The sequence below is a fragment of the Carettochelys insculpta genome, chromosome 1, assembly GCF_033958435.1.
Source record: "Carettochelys insculpta isolate YL-2023 chromosome 1, ASM3395843v1, whole genome shotgun sequence".
In the NCBI taxonomy this organism is placed as follows: Eukaryota; Metazoa; Chordata; order Testudines; family Carettochelyidae; genus Carettochelys; species Carettochelys insculpta.
Genome location: NC_134137.1, coordinates 247,506,192 through 247,520,288, shown reverse-complemented (window position 1 = coordinate 247,520,288; position 14,097 = coordinate 247,506,192). Strand labels below are relative to the sequence as shown.

The window sequence follows — 14,097 nt, the reverse complement described above, 5'->3', positions numbered from 1 at the left end:
GGTTGAGGGAGAGTGAAGAGTGGAGGGAAATGCCATGGAGTTACCCAGACGCAAGGCCTTGGGGAAGGGGCAGGGCACGCCCAGCGCCCGTGGGAAGGAGAGGGGCAGGGAGTGCAGCAGAGGTATTCGGCTTTGTGCGTTAGAAAGTTAGCAGTGGGACCTTCCCCTGATGTAGGACAGCCGTGGGGGAGGGGAGATGTCCAGCTGGTGAGTGTTCAGGGGAGGGGTGGCGTGGGGCACGGGCAGGTGGAGGCGAGGTGGGGGCAGGGCTTGGGGCAGAGCAGAGGTCAAGCACCTTACACTGCCAGCCACTTGGAAACACAGCAGCCCTGGCACCGGGGCTGGCAGTGATGCCAGCCAAAGTAGACTAGGCCGGAGATTTATGAAGTTTGCAGATGGGCTCGTTGAGTGGGGACAAAGAAGACAGATGTCCTGGGGCCTGGCAATTTAAAAGGCCCCATGGTGCTTGGCCACTATAGAGGCTACAGCTGCAAAGGTAGCACCCGGAGCCCTGGGCTCTTTAAATTGCCACGGGAGCCCTGGGTGGCGCACACTGCTGAAGGGCTGGCTTGGGTAGGCTAGTCCTCAGCCCCGTTGCTTTGTGCAGGGCTCCACCTCTTGCAGCTGCCCAGAGATGCCCCTCCCACCTGCCCAGGGCCTGCTGAAATCTGCTGGCTGCCCTGCTTACAGGATTCCTTAGGGGTGCAAAAACTGCTATTAATCGCGGAAAGAGTCAAAGTTTGCAAGACTTCTTATTTATTTTGGCCTCTTCAAGATAGGATATAGCTCTGATGCTCAGACAGACCCTCACAAGGTCTAAGTGTCTATTGAATGCATCATATGTGACATGTCTCGAGAAGATGATAGGAAAATTCTGTGATTTAATCATTAATGCATCAGGATGTCTATTGTTGACCAATTAAATGATCAATTTGCACTAAGCTATTAACTTTTTGATGAGGTGAATGACATAGATAGTATAAAACTCAATGTAGTACTATAATACATGCAATAATTAATTCAAATGATGGTGGCTCCTTTGCATAACACTGGTTGCTAGTTTGGCTCCTGGACCACTGAGTATCACTGGAATACAATTTCAACAGATGCTCCTCAATGATCAGGGGGAACAAAACCCAGCAAGGCTGGATTGGCACTGGAAAGATCAAAGGGAGTGGCAGCGATGGTTCTGCATGGGGGAGCAGTTTTTGGATGAAACAATAGCGGTTGTGGCTGTCTACCCCCTCAAGAGATGTTTTAAAAATTGCACCTTCACAATATTAATTTCCTTCTTGAAGTTCCAAAGCATTGCATTATTGCCCTGAGTCACACATTTCCCCTGCCCCCGATGACCATCCACCTCATCCTACTGATTAGTAAAGAACAAATTTCAGGAGAACATGCAAGACGTTTACTGTACCATAGAAATGCTCCATGCTTCATTTGCCACGTTTAGATTCCTTCCAAAACCTGTCTAGACTAAGCCTCGCCAAAATGGGACAGCAGACAGGTCATGAAGGGCAACTTTGGGATCAGCAGAATGGCTGAGTAGGGAGACGTGTTCTGTAGCTGATGGGATACTAGGCAGTGGAAGGGCTGCTACTGCCTTCCCCACTCGAGATGGGCAGAGAATGGGCAGTCATGAGGGAAGAAGACGTAGATCTTCAGAGTATGTCCTAGGGCACGTGCATAATACAGGCTGGCTTCTCAATTGCCTTGTATCTTGTTTAGTCATTTACTTCAACACACAGTGGGTGATGTTACAAAGGGATGAATTAAAACTCTTGTCTCTCGCCCATCACAGAAAGGGAACTTGTTCCGCTTCTTTTTTCTAATTGGAGCTGAAAGAGGAGTGAGGAAGGGCTATGCCAGTTACCCGACCCAACTTTTGTTCCCTAACAAAATGTATCCTTCTCTAAGGTGCTTATATGGTCCTGATTGCCAGAGTATCTGAGCACCTCACTACACTTCTATGAGGTACAGTAGCTCTATCATCCCCACTGGTCAGAGGGGAAACTGAGGCACTGAGAAGCTAAGCAACTTGGTCAAGGTCACACAGAAGCTCTGTGGGAGAGGATGGAATTGACAGCAGCAGCTCAAATCCGAGGCTAGTGTCCTAACCCTTTGGAAAAAAATACATGTCTGTAGAATGCCACTCTTTGCTACAGTGGGCCAGTTTTCACTTTCAAGCTATGAGCAACGTGTAGAGGAAGCAGGCATCTGGATCTCTGCAACCTTACCACCACAGAAGGTTTATATATTTTTTTCTTTTTTCGAGATTTTTCAAAACAAAGCCAGAAGTTCAGTTTCAATATTTTCCCTTGTCTCTCTCTTTTCCCATGGTCAATTGCAATGAAGGTCAATAGCTTTTTGTCACAGAAGTTCTTTAGAACATTTGATCTATACTAACTAGCAACTGTTTCAAGACAGCAGTGGTATCAGTGAATTCAGCTGGACGACAGCAGAAGACCCGGGGGACTAATTGGAATCACATATGGTGAAGAACTCACGCCCAAACTTTGCAGTCCCCAAGGGATTTGCATTCTCTTCTTGGTCAAGGAAGTGGAAGCTTTCTTTCACTGGCTCCCTAAACTGTCAGTCCTCATTATTTCACCACTCCCTCATAATGACATCACCAGGAGTGTATAAAATCTTGCCAGAGGGGAAGAAAAATAAGGCAGTGTTTGGAGTCCTGGGGTAGGTTGGGGGTTGTGCTTGGGAAGAAGGTTTTGAAGGGGGTTTCCTGTCTTTCTTTTTTGTTTTTACCCTTCCTTGGTCATGTCTTTTTGTTTATGCTTCTAAGAAACGTTTGGCTGTGACTGTGTGCTGTGCTTATATTGTGAAGGAGGTGGTCTTAAGCCCTTTCTCTCCTGTGACAGACTCATGTGCTTTTCATGCACTTAAAAGCAACTTAGAACCAATAGAATCTACAGCCTTCAAAGGGCTTATAAAAATGAGACCTTATTTTTTCTGGTGACTCTTATGTGACAGAAAGGAGGAGCATTTTCTTATCTATATAGTAAAATTTTTGGCTCCACTGCTTTTTGCAGAGTAAGTTCTAGATACCAGCCACTTGTTAAGCTGCTGGGGCTACCGATTGGCCGTTCTGTGGAGTAGAACCATCTTCTTCCCTTTGAAGGGCTGTAGCTCCCTTAGGAAGGGTTACAACTTGCAAAGTAAGCTTCTCTCTCTTCAGGCATATCTAATTCCACTATGGATTCTAATGGCAAGGATACAAAGATGGCATCCCTGGAGCATGGGGAGGAGGAACAGCAGGTAGGTATTGCCTCTTAGGCATCACTGGTTCAGTTGACAAAGACAAAAGATGTCTGGCTTACCCTATTTAAAACCACTTCTCCCCTCCCTGTCCAGTGACCTTTCTGATCAGGCTCATCTCTCTCAAGTGAGGCATAGCTGTTAGGTGTGCTAGCTCTGTAGCCTCTCGCACCATTACAGAATCCTTTTGACTCGGGGATAACAGTTGAAAAGTAATGAGTGGCTCCAAGCTACAGCCTTGCTTCTGACTTGCTCATTTTCCTCCTTGCCTCCCTAGACTGTCTTGAAGAGGGTGACCAGTCTACCGCTAGTGAATGCTGCCTGTGACTTGGCTGCAACTGCCTATGCCTCCACCAAGGAGAGCCATCCCTATGTCAAGTCTCTGTGTGACCTGGCAGAGAAGGGAGCGACATCCATAACCAACGTTGGACTCGGCAGCCCAGAGTCAGTTCCCCCTGTATTTGAACCTCAGGGTGAGTGAAGTCTCTGCAGAGCTGTGTGTGTGTGTGAGACAACTTGACCACAGGTGCTTAAGAAATGTAGGCCTGCAATATTAGAGGTGGGCATGATGGTAGTGTAGAAAGGTACAGAAGCCCAGGGATGTAAATATCCACCTAGAGGATAAGGAAGGGGTTTGTTGACACTGACTGTTGCTGAACCTGCAGTTGCCTTCATTGTGGCCAGGAAGTAAAGATTCGGGCTCAGCTAACTTTCTTTCAAGAGCAATAATCTTTGCAGGAGATCGAACTGCAAAATGAGCAGCTCCCTGTACAACAAGGGATGTTCTAACCTCTTTCAGTCAGGCTGTTTCAGCCTCCTCTACTTAGTGCCTGTGGGCCAACAAAACTGCCAACAGTTTATAAATGGCTGAGCTTCTTGTTGAGCTATTGCCTGATGTGACCAGCTATGTCATCCGCATGAAGGAAACAATTAACCGACTGTTGCAGTTGAGGCTTTGTGAATGCCCTTCAAAAGGTACCAGACAGCTACTAAGATGAGGTCAAAATACTACAAGCTGTAAGACTATATGGAGTGAAATCCTTCCCTGTAGTCCAGCTCTACTGCATACAAACCCAAAAAAACCTCTTGCATGAAGAAGGAGCCTGGGAAGTAGAGGGTTAAGAATTGTGCAGTAGGCATGGGGGGCGCAGGAACATTCTGCTGCTAGTGGTAACAATCTTGCCTGGGTAAGTGGAAGGAAACCCTAACCTGCAGGAGAGAGAGAGAGACCCTCTCCCACAAGGTGTTTGCATTAAGTAAATGAGGGGCTTGTCCCTTCCTTCCCCGTGCCCAGTGAGGCTCTAGATGGTGTCATAGTTGCCGTACACCGACGCTTGCATTCACTCTATGGCAGCCTGAATGCTTGGAAGACCAAGGGGTGTCATTAGAGATGAGCCAGATGCTCTACCTCATGCAGTGGCAAAACCCAAAAAACCAGATGGAAATATGCTGTGTCTCAACAGGGACTAAGGCTGTTGCTGAAGTAGAGAAGGTGGAGGAGACTCTACCAACTCCTCAGCAGACTGCGGAGATGGTAAGTCTGTCCCCACAATGACATGTTGAGCAATATTTTGCGAACGCCACTGAAGGTGGAGGCAGGTGTCTAAGGCCTGATAGCGAGCTGCAGATCTTCTACTGAAGAGTTGACGACCTCTTGGGCTGAACAAGGGACAATTCCTGACCTCGGGCCAGGACTCGAGGCAGTTCACTCACATTCAGACTCCAATAGGGCATCTTGTAAAATGGCCGTGTTCCGTAAGGCTGGGTGTGGGGGAGGAATAGGGTCACCCGAGCAAGGTAGGGAGTTCTTAATGTCTAGATGGACAAGTGGTAAACATCCTCCAGTGACTCGACTCCCTGGGCCAATGTGGTTTATTGCCCTGAATGTCTGGTCAGTAATGCCTTGCTTGACCCTTCTCTCCAGGCTGTGCCTGACACACAGGAGTCGGTCTCCTCCAGACTGACAGATGTCAAGGAGGCCATGAGCAGAGTGGTAGACATGACGAAGGAGGCTGTGCAGGATGGGATGAAGGCCACCAAGTCAGCAGTGACGGACAGCATGAGCACAGTAGCAGAATCCAGAATGGGCCAACTGGCCATGAGCGGAATGGAAGCAGTGCTGGGGAAGTCAGAAGAGCTCTTGGATCACTACCTTCCCATGACGGAGGAGGAACTGGGTCAGAACACACAGGACAGGGCTATGGTTTCAAAGAGCGAAGTAACACTCCCTTTGGTCCCAACTTGTCTGGACAAGACTGAGAAGCCTATCAGCCTGCACTGGCTGACAGATGGGCAGCATTTTCATGTGTAACGTTCTTGGCCAAGGGAGTTCCTGGCTACATGCCCATTGAAAATGATGTGAGCAAGTGGGGAAAGGGTGGTGCTCGAAGGTACTATGGGCATGAATTAGGACGAGTACTTGGAGTCCATTTCAAGTGTGCAGAAACAGTCCTAGCCCTCTTTGTTTGGGGTCAGTTATTAGCCGCCTTAAAGGCAGAGGTTGGTCTCGTGGCTTTTTGAAGGGCTATTCCGCCAAGAATTTGGGGTAGCATTGGGCAGTTGAGTATAGCTTGTCCTCCTTTCCCAAGCTCTTACCCTCAGATTCTTCTTGCCTTCAGCTGAACTTGCTGAATCCATGGAAGGGACTCCAGCGTCTTCAGCACAAGCGCCGGAGCATCGCAGCTACTTTGTGCGTTTGGGTTCCCTGTCGGCCAAACTCCGCCAGCGCGCCTACCGCTATTCCCTAGACAAGATGAGGCATACCAGCCAAAGCATCAATGAGGCTCTGTCCCAGCTTCGTCAGGTCATCGGACTGGTAAGGACTCGCTCCGCTTCAGGAGGCGGTCTCCTAGTAAACTCTAGCCCAGTGCCTGGGCAAATAGAGTTGCTGGTGGCTTGGACTCCTTTGTCCTACTCCCCTGCCTTTCAGGCCAGGGAACTCTTCCACTTCATCCTGTGTGGACCAGGGCGTGATAGGCTTATAGAACATAAAATGTCTGCAGGTTGAAGTTGTCCTCAAGCAGTAGAGCTAGAGGAACTGAGAGATTAATTCAATCCCTTTCTAGATTGAACACATCAAACAAGGTGTGAGGCTCCAAGATGCCCGGGAGAAGTTCCAGGAGATGTGGCTGAACTGGAGTCAAAAGCAGCCAAAAGGCAGTGAGATCCCAGACTTGGAAGAGACAAGGGTATGTCCATTGCTTTGCCCTTCTGCTCGGAGGCTGAAAAGTGTTTTGGGCCTTGCAAGGTAGCTGCTGAGCTCCTCAACCAGACAGATACCTGGTGACCTCCTACCTTGAGGGGAAAACAGGGTTGCACATAAGTGTTCCTCGAATACATCTCAAATTGGTCACTTGTGAATGCTGTGTCCAAGGGTCTTCACTTCCCTTCTTGGTAGGGTAGCTGTAAGTGTTGCCCTCCCTTAACCTCAGCATAGCCTTCAAGTCTTTAGTCATGTAACTGATTAGGAGATCCTTAGGCTCTCCCTCATGGAGCTCTGTTCCTTAGTGTCACAGGCTGCAAACAATGGTAATACAGGCTTCCTGAGTCCTAAAAGCCAAATAGCTTCCCTTTCTATGGAAAGAATGGCTAAAGCCAATGCTCTTTCCATGAAAGAGCTCCTGGTTTCTGTCCCTGCTATCCTTTTCAGCACAGCTTCCAGCACGAGGAAATCTCCAGAAGAGGTAGCAGCGAGTCCCATCTTTGTGTGTCTGTGGTGAACGTAAACCTTGGGTTTGTTTCTCCACCAGATGGAGTCTGAGACTCTGGCCATGTCCCGCAGCATTCTCCAGCAGCTGCAGGATGCCTGCCAGGTGCTAGTATCCAGCATTCAAGGCCTCCCCACCAGCCTTCAGGATAAGGTGCAGCAGGTGTATCGCAACATGGAAGAGCTCCGTGCCTCCTTCTCAACCGTTGGTTCCTTCCAGGATCTCTCCAGCAGCCTCCTGACCCAGAGCCGGGAGATGGTGAGCAGGGCCCAGGAATATGTGGATGAGCTGATGGCTTACATGATGCAGAACGCACCTCTGTCCTGGATTGTGGGTCCCTTCATCCCCTCTGGTAAGGGGTCTGCAGGTTCCATGGAACCCCCAAGCCAAGAAAATGAGGATAAAGAAGCAGAAGTCACAACAGCATCGAAGGCTGACTGAGGACCTAAAGCTGGGAACACTGAATTTCAAAGAAGGAAGGCAGAATTCTTTTTGTCCCCCAGCTGTCCACCCACCTCTGACTTCACATGCACGAGAGACTTCTTCTTCTTCTTCTCCAGGAGGCTCTGTTTAGATGGAACTTGAGGGAGGTACAGAATGGGAGCATTTAGAAGTGCTAGTGGTATTAATGTACGCCAGCTGTTGACCTGCCCCTCCGCTTGTCTCTCGGTTGACCTGTTTAAATCTGAGGGAAGGAATGTGACTGACTGAGGCTTTAGATGGCTTTGCCTGAGCAGGGCCCAGGTGTTGTGACTGCTCCTTTGCTCAGATAATACTACAGTGTCCACAATAAAATGTCATTGTATTTGAACTTGGTGTTTGTGTCCTGTTGAGTCGTCGAGCACAGGGTCTGCAGAAGAGAGCAGTGCTTGTAACTCAAGTGCTAGAATCCTTGTTTCTGAGTGGTAACCATCAGCCAGAAGCATGACAGACATGGAGGCAAGCTTCTGCATACATATCACAAACAAGTCTTAGCATCTTGCTAGTTGGAGAAGGATTCTTCAGCTGCAACCACTAGCTCCTTAGGACAAATCATTCCTGAGCTTTGGAGATGAGGCCGTAGGAGATCTGCCTTCAGAGCTTTTCAGTGAGCAAGGGCTGGAGGCAACCCGTGCAGCTCTGCTAGAAACTACCTTTGTGCCTTCCACTCTGGGGGTGGGGAGTCACTCACTCACTATTTTCTGAACAGCTTTTTTTTTTTTTTTTAAAAACAAGTTGGGGGCAGGGTAGAGAGGAGAGGGAGAGTAGTGCCAGCATGTGCAATACAAGTAGCTTTAGCATGGCATGGGCTTTTTGGAGTCCCAATGACCTAAAGCCGTCCACATCAAAGCTGCATAGGTAGCCCCACCCCAGCTGTATGTGTAAAGATGACAGGCAATGTGAACACACGGGTGCAGGTTCTTGGATCAAAGTACTCAATAGTCCACTAGTATTAGAAGGTGTGGGAAACATTATGCTCCGGTATGTGGGTTAGTTTATTTCTAATTTCATGTAATAGCACAGATGCTATAAGAGCTTTAGTTATTGATGATAGAGCAGTGACTACAGAGGAGACAGGCTGGGCAGGGGTAGTGCATCTGCTGAAGGTAGCATGAAGACACAATCTCCACATTTGAATGAGGGCACCATTGAGAGTGGTCCCATTTGCAAGTGTCTGCATGTGGGTAAAGTGATGCTTTGCTGGAGAGATCTTGGGAAGAAATGACTGATCTACGTACTACTAGTAGTAGTGACTTCTGTGACTTAGTGCCTGAACCCTGTTAGTGCAGGGTGGCTGGTCTTTTCTTCATAGTTGTCTTTTTAAAAAAAAAAAACAAAAAAAACCCACACATGCCAAGGGTGATCATTCTAAATTGAACCTTGGGAATCTCCTGAACAGTGCCTGCTACAGACGGATAAATGAACTGGTATTTGCAGAACCCTTAGGGCTAAGGCCAGTGTGAATGTCTAGTGCAAGCAATGAGGAGAAATGCAAGTGCTTCTGGTGAAATACACTACTGTGGGTTTCCCCCCCCCCCTCCCCTGAAACAAGCTGTGGGGGGAAAGGCTGCTTCTACTGCTAGATGTGCATGTGCCCTAGTTGTAGGGGGGCTGCATTGCTCACAGAAAAAGGGTGCTGGGGGTATACTGAACTCATTGCTTGGCTCCTTCTTCATCAAAAAGGGACCCTTACACTTCTGGTCTGCTATTGAAATATAGAGCGGGGCCTCCCAGCTGCAACAGGCTCTACCTCGCTCTGGAAGGCAGCAGCAGGCCTGTGGCCCTAGGCACAGGGGCCTCTGTACACTTGCCCATTCCCCAAAACTCCCGTGGGCCAAGAAGAGCAAGCAAGGGGAGCTACAGGGCCAGTGCTTCTGGGTGGAGAGGCAGGCAGCATACAACCTACTCAGGCTTACAGGCCACAGGGTCCTTGCAGCAGCATCTTGGAATTGTAGTTCGTGGGGCTGGGAGTCTGCTACCTGAGCCCCCACCTCTATTCCTCCCTATACCACACCCCCCTGCCTCAGCCCAGAGCCCTTTTCCACTCCCTGAACCCCTCATTTCTGGCCCTAGTGGGAGCGCTTTCCTGCAGCTCATATCCTACTGCTCCAGTATCCAGCCTGGTAAAGGTGAGCAAAGTATGGGAGAGGGAGAGCTAGCGGGGCGTGAGCCTCCAGGGACAGGGAAGGAAGCAGGGGCATTAGGTTTTGTGCAGTAAGAAAGAGAGCAGCTTTCTTCCCTGCTTCAGCTCCGTGTTCAGTGGCCTGCAGGGAGTGGGAGGAACAAGACTGGAGTGTACTCAGGGGAGGGAGTGAAATGGGGCTGGGTAACAAAGCAGCAGGGGTCAAGCACCCCTACCACTGTTGCTTTTAGGAGCATGGCATCCCAAAATGACAGCTGTGCCAGCCAAAGGAGGCTAGCCCAGAGATTGATGAACCTTGCAAAATTTCTGGTGCATGTGTAACCTGCCCTTAATAGCACCTCTGCTATTAACCTGATCCCCCCCCGCCCTCTCTCTTTCCCCCCATCCTTAATTAAAAATAAGCACCAAGTGGTGGGAGCACCTGGTTATGGGGGAATGGAATGGTGAGCAGTGTCTGCGGAACTTCCGCATGAGCCGGCAGACCTTCATGGAGCTCTGCCAGTGGCGCACCCCCGCACTCAGGCACCACGCCACCCGGATGCGGCGCACCCTCCCCGTCAAGAAGAGGGTCACAATAGCTGACTGGAAGCTGGCCACTCCAGACAGCTACCGCTCCATGGGACAGCTGTTTGGAACGGGAAAAGCCACAGTCGGGGCTCTCCTCATGGAGGAAAGGATGCCTGGGGCTGAACTCCCTGCTGCGGAGGGGGGCGTGGGTAAGGGGGGCTGAGGAGAGGGGCCTGGGTGAAGGCGGTCACACTCTGCAAACCCTCACAGGCACTCAGGTTCCCTCCCCACAGGTGGTGCCTGCACTCAATGCCCTGCTGCTGAAGAGGGTCATCCGAGTTGGGGACCTGGACACGGCCGTCAAGACATTTGCCGCCATGGGATTCCCCAACTTTTTGGAGCCCTTGATGGGACCCACTTCCCCATCCGCGCCCCAGACCACAGTGGTGGCTGCTACGTCAACAGGAAGGGCTACCACTCTGTGGTCCTTCAGGCCATGGTCGACAGCCGTGGCCGCTTCCAGGACATCTACGTGGGCTGGCCTGGCTCTACCCACGAAGCCCGCGTTTTCCGGAATTCGGGACTATGCCACCGACTGCAGGCGGGGACCTACATCCCCCAGAGGGAGAGCCCTCTGGGGGACACCACCACCGTACCCCTCTGCCTTGTGGGGGACGTGGCATACCCCCTCCAGCCCTGGCTTACGCGGCCCTATACACGCCACCTCTCTGATAGCCAGGACCGCTACAACACCCGACTCAACCACGCCCGACAAGGAGTCGAGCGAGCCTTCGGGCGCCTGAAAGGCCGCTGGCGTTGCCTCCTGGCACGCCTAGACCTGTGCCTCCCAAACACCCCCCAGGTTGTGGGGGCCTGCTGCACACTCCACAAGCTGGTGGAAAGCAAGAGGGAGGCCTTCGTGCAGGGCTGGGCACAGAAGGCTGCAACAGCCTACCCCCAGCCAGCCAGCCAGCCGCCGCCCCGAGCCGCCAGGCCCACCAGGACAGGGTCCGGGAGGCGCTAAGGGAGTACTTTTACCAGAGGGCCCAGTGAGTGACCCCCCCAGCCATCCCTGCAGCCCGCCCCAGCACCCACACCTCACCCTCACCAAAAACACATGGGACACAGGTTTTTGGAAAAATAAAACTATCATTATTTTTACAAGAACAAAAATGTCTCCTCTTTTTGGCATATAAATAATATTAGCAAAAATAAAACAGATTCAATGAAAATAATAACTATATACAACTGGGACATCTCTACAAACTATTACGGGGGGGGTCAACTATAAATAACTATATACAGGGGTGGGGACAACTCTGTACAAGGGGGAGATGTGGACACGCCACATCCGCCCATCATTCTGGGGCGGGAGCGGACGGGCGCGAGCCCCGCTGCGTTCGGCTGGCCGGTCCCCCTGTCAGCCGGGGTCCCCGGCGAGGCCGGCTGGGGGCCGGGAGCACGGGGAGGTATGGCCGAGGCGGGTCCTCAGCCCCGGGTGGCTCTTGCTCTGTGGAGCTGGTGGGTGGGGCAGCAGGCGGGACATCGGGCGGGACAGCAGGCGGGACAGCAGGCAGGAAGCAGCAGGCAGGGTGGCGAAGAGGGCAGCACGGATGACATCAGGGGGAGGAAGACTGGCCACCAGCTCCTCAAACGCATTGGCCACCCGGTTGAATGTGGCCATGAATTCCCACCAGGCCTCCCGGCTCCAGGCAGCCTCCCGCTCCTCGAATTGGAGCCTCTGCTCCATGAGGTCCGCCTGGCGCCGGAGGGCCGCAGCCGCCTCCGGGACATAGGTGGTGGTGGTGGTGCGGCGGTGTCCTCGGCAGTGTCCTCGGCGGCGGTGGGCCCGTACTGCGGCAGGTGGTGACCCCGGGAGGTGGTGCTCCGGTGGTCTGGGAGGGCCGTTGGGGACCACGGATGGTGCGGCTGCAGAAATAGGGGGGATGGGAGGCCGTGAGTACCCAGCCTTGACCCACGGCCCACCCCCATCCCCCCAAGGGCCTGTGTCCCCCCGCATCCATCCCCCATTGGTGCGTGCAGTGATCCTGTGGGTGGTCCCCTCCAGTGGTCCGCCCCTCTCTCCTCCCACCGGGGGTGGGGCACGGCGCTGTCCATGGGTGGAGGTGCTGCTGGGCACTGGTGCCTGTGGCACCATCCCTGTGCTGTGCATTGCCTGGGCCATGTCAGACTGCGGTGTTGTGGGGATGTGTGGGGCCCCCAGTCAAGTGGTGCTCCTGCCCCATGCTCAGGGGGTCTGCGCCCTGTGGGGTACGTACCTGACAGTGCACTGCCAGACTTCAGAGATCCCCATGCAGCAGACACGTGGCTGGAGCTGTGGGACGGGATGTCCAGCACCAGCTCCTGCTCCTCGCTGGACCACTCGGTGGCTGGGGCGGAGGGTCCCGGCTCTAGGCGTGGGGAGGGGCAGGGCTGGCCTCTGGACCCGACCCTGTCTCCGAGGGTAGCTGGGGCTCGTCGGCCATGGTGTCAAGGGTGGCTGGGGGGGGAGGAGCTGCCCCGGGCGCCCAGGAGAGCCCTGAGCTCCCAGTAATAGGGGAAGCAGCGGGGGCAGCCCCAGACCCCCTGGCTGAATCCTGGGCCTTGGCGTAACCCTGCGGCAACTCCTTGACTTTACTCCTGACATGGTCAGGAGTGCAGGCAGGGTGAGCCCGGGCAGCCAGGCCCTCAGCCAGCCGGGCAAACGCCTCCGCATTCCGCCGCTTGCTCCCCATGACGTGAAGCACCTCCTCCTCACCCCAGAGCCCCAGCAGGTGTGGGAGTTCAGGGTCAGTCCAGGAGGGGCCCCGCTTCCTACCCCGCCGCCTGGAGGCCTGGGAGCCCTGGGATGGCCCGGAAGGGGAGCTCTGGGTGTGCTCGGGTGGCTGGCTGGCCGCCATGATGGTGTCCCTCTGGCTGTGCAGGGACCTCGTGGCAGGGCTGCTGCACGCACGCTTGCCGCCAGCTTCCTGCTACGGGCTTTCCAGGTTCCTGTGGCTTTAAGAACCGCTGAGTGCAGAGATCATAGAGCCCTGCAGGGGCTGGCCAGCACGTCTCAACCCCTCAGCTGATTGCTGCCATGGAGGACACCGCTATTTCGAAGTAAGGGGACGCGGATCGTCTACCCACACCCTACTTTGACGTTGAACGTCGAAGGAGGACGCTGTTCCCATCTTCTGATGGGAATAGTGATTTCGACGTCTCGCCGCTTAACTTCGATTTGAACATTGAAATAGCGCACGGCGCGTGTAGAAGGTGTCAGCAGACGGATGTAAAATGATCTCCAGATTAACCTACATTGCAAAGTGATTATGTCGCAAAGTGACTAGTTACAACATGATGCAGCAAAATCCAAACCCCTGCCAAAAGCAAGTCCTATAAAAGGTGAGCTCTTGTCAAAGCTTTGGATTCATCCTGCCAAGCAAAAGCCTCATAGCATTGGAGTCAGGAGTGACAGATTCTAGCTTCCCCACTCAGACCAAATCTAACTGGCTTGAGCCTTAGTCGGGTAGCGAGACCCATGTTCGCAGGATTGGGGTCAGTGTGTGGGAACGCGTATGCGTCTTACTTTGGAGTCTCAAAAATTTGGCATATTGCCTTTTCCCCTAAAACGATAACATGGGAGCTGTAGTCCGTACTGTCAGGACTCTGAATCTTCTACCCCAGCCTAGAATCCTCTCTGCGCCCAACCTCCTTCACAGAGCCCGCACCTCCCATCCTCTGCCTCATAACTCTCTGCCCCGGCCCCCAGTCCTCTCCTGCACCCAAACCCTTATCCCTGGCCAGAGCCAGGAGGAGCCTTCCTGCCCCTCCCAGACCAACTCCCTGTCCCAGGAGGCTTCTCCTGCACACGGAACCGCTCATTTCTGGCTCCTGCTGTAGCCTGCATCCCTGGGCAGAGCTCTCCTTACACACCTCAGCCCCCCACCCCAGCGCAGTGAATGTGAGTGAGGTTGAGGGAGAGTGAAGAGTGGAGGGAAATGC

General features: G+C 52.8%; 1 protein-coding gene across 1 annotated transcript; it reads left to right on the top strand.

Annotated features, from left to right (window-relative positions):
• Positions 1-3,213: 3,213 nt before the first annotated feature.
• Positions 3,214-7,424, top strand: LOC142007152 (perilipin-3-like). Its single transcript, XM_074983702.1, has 8 exons — positions 3,214-3,276; positions 3,554-3,749; positions 3,867-3,878; positions 4,740-4,810; positions 5,201-5,453; positions 5,895-6,091; positions 6,342-6,464; positions 7,026-7,424. The coding sequence occupies exons 1-8, from the start codon at positions 3,214-3,216 to the stop codon at positions 7,422-7,424; spliced, it is 1,314 nt and encodes a 437-aa protein (XP_074839803.1).
• The last annotated feature ends 6,673 nt before the right edge of the window (positions 7,425-14,097 follow it).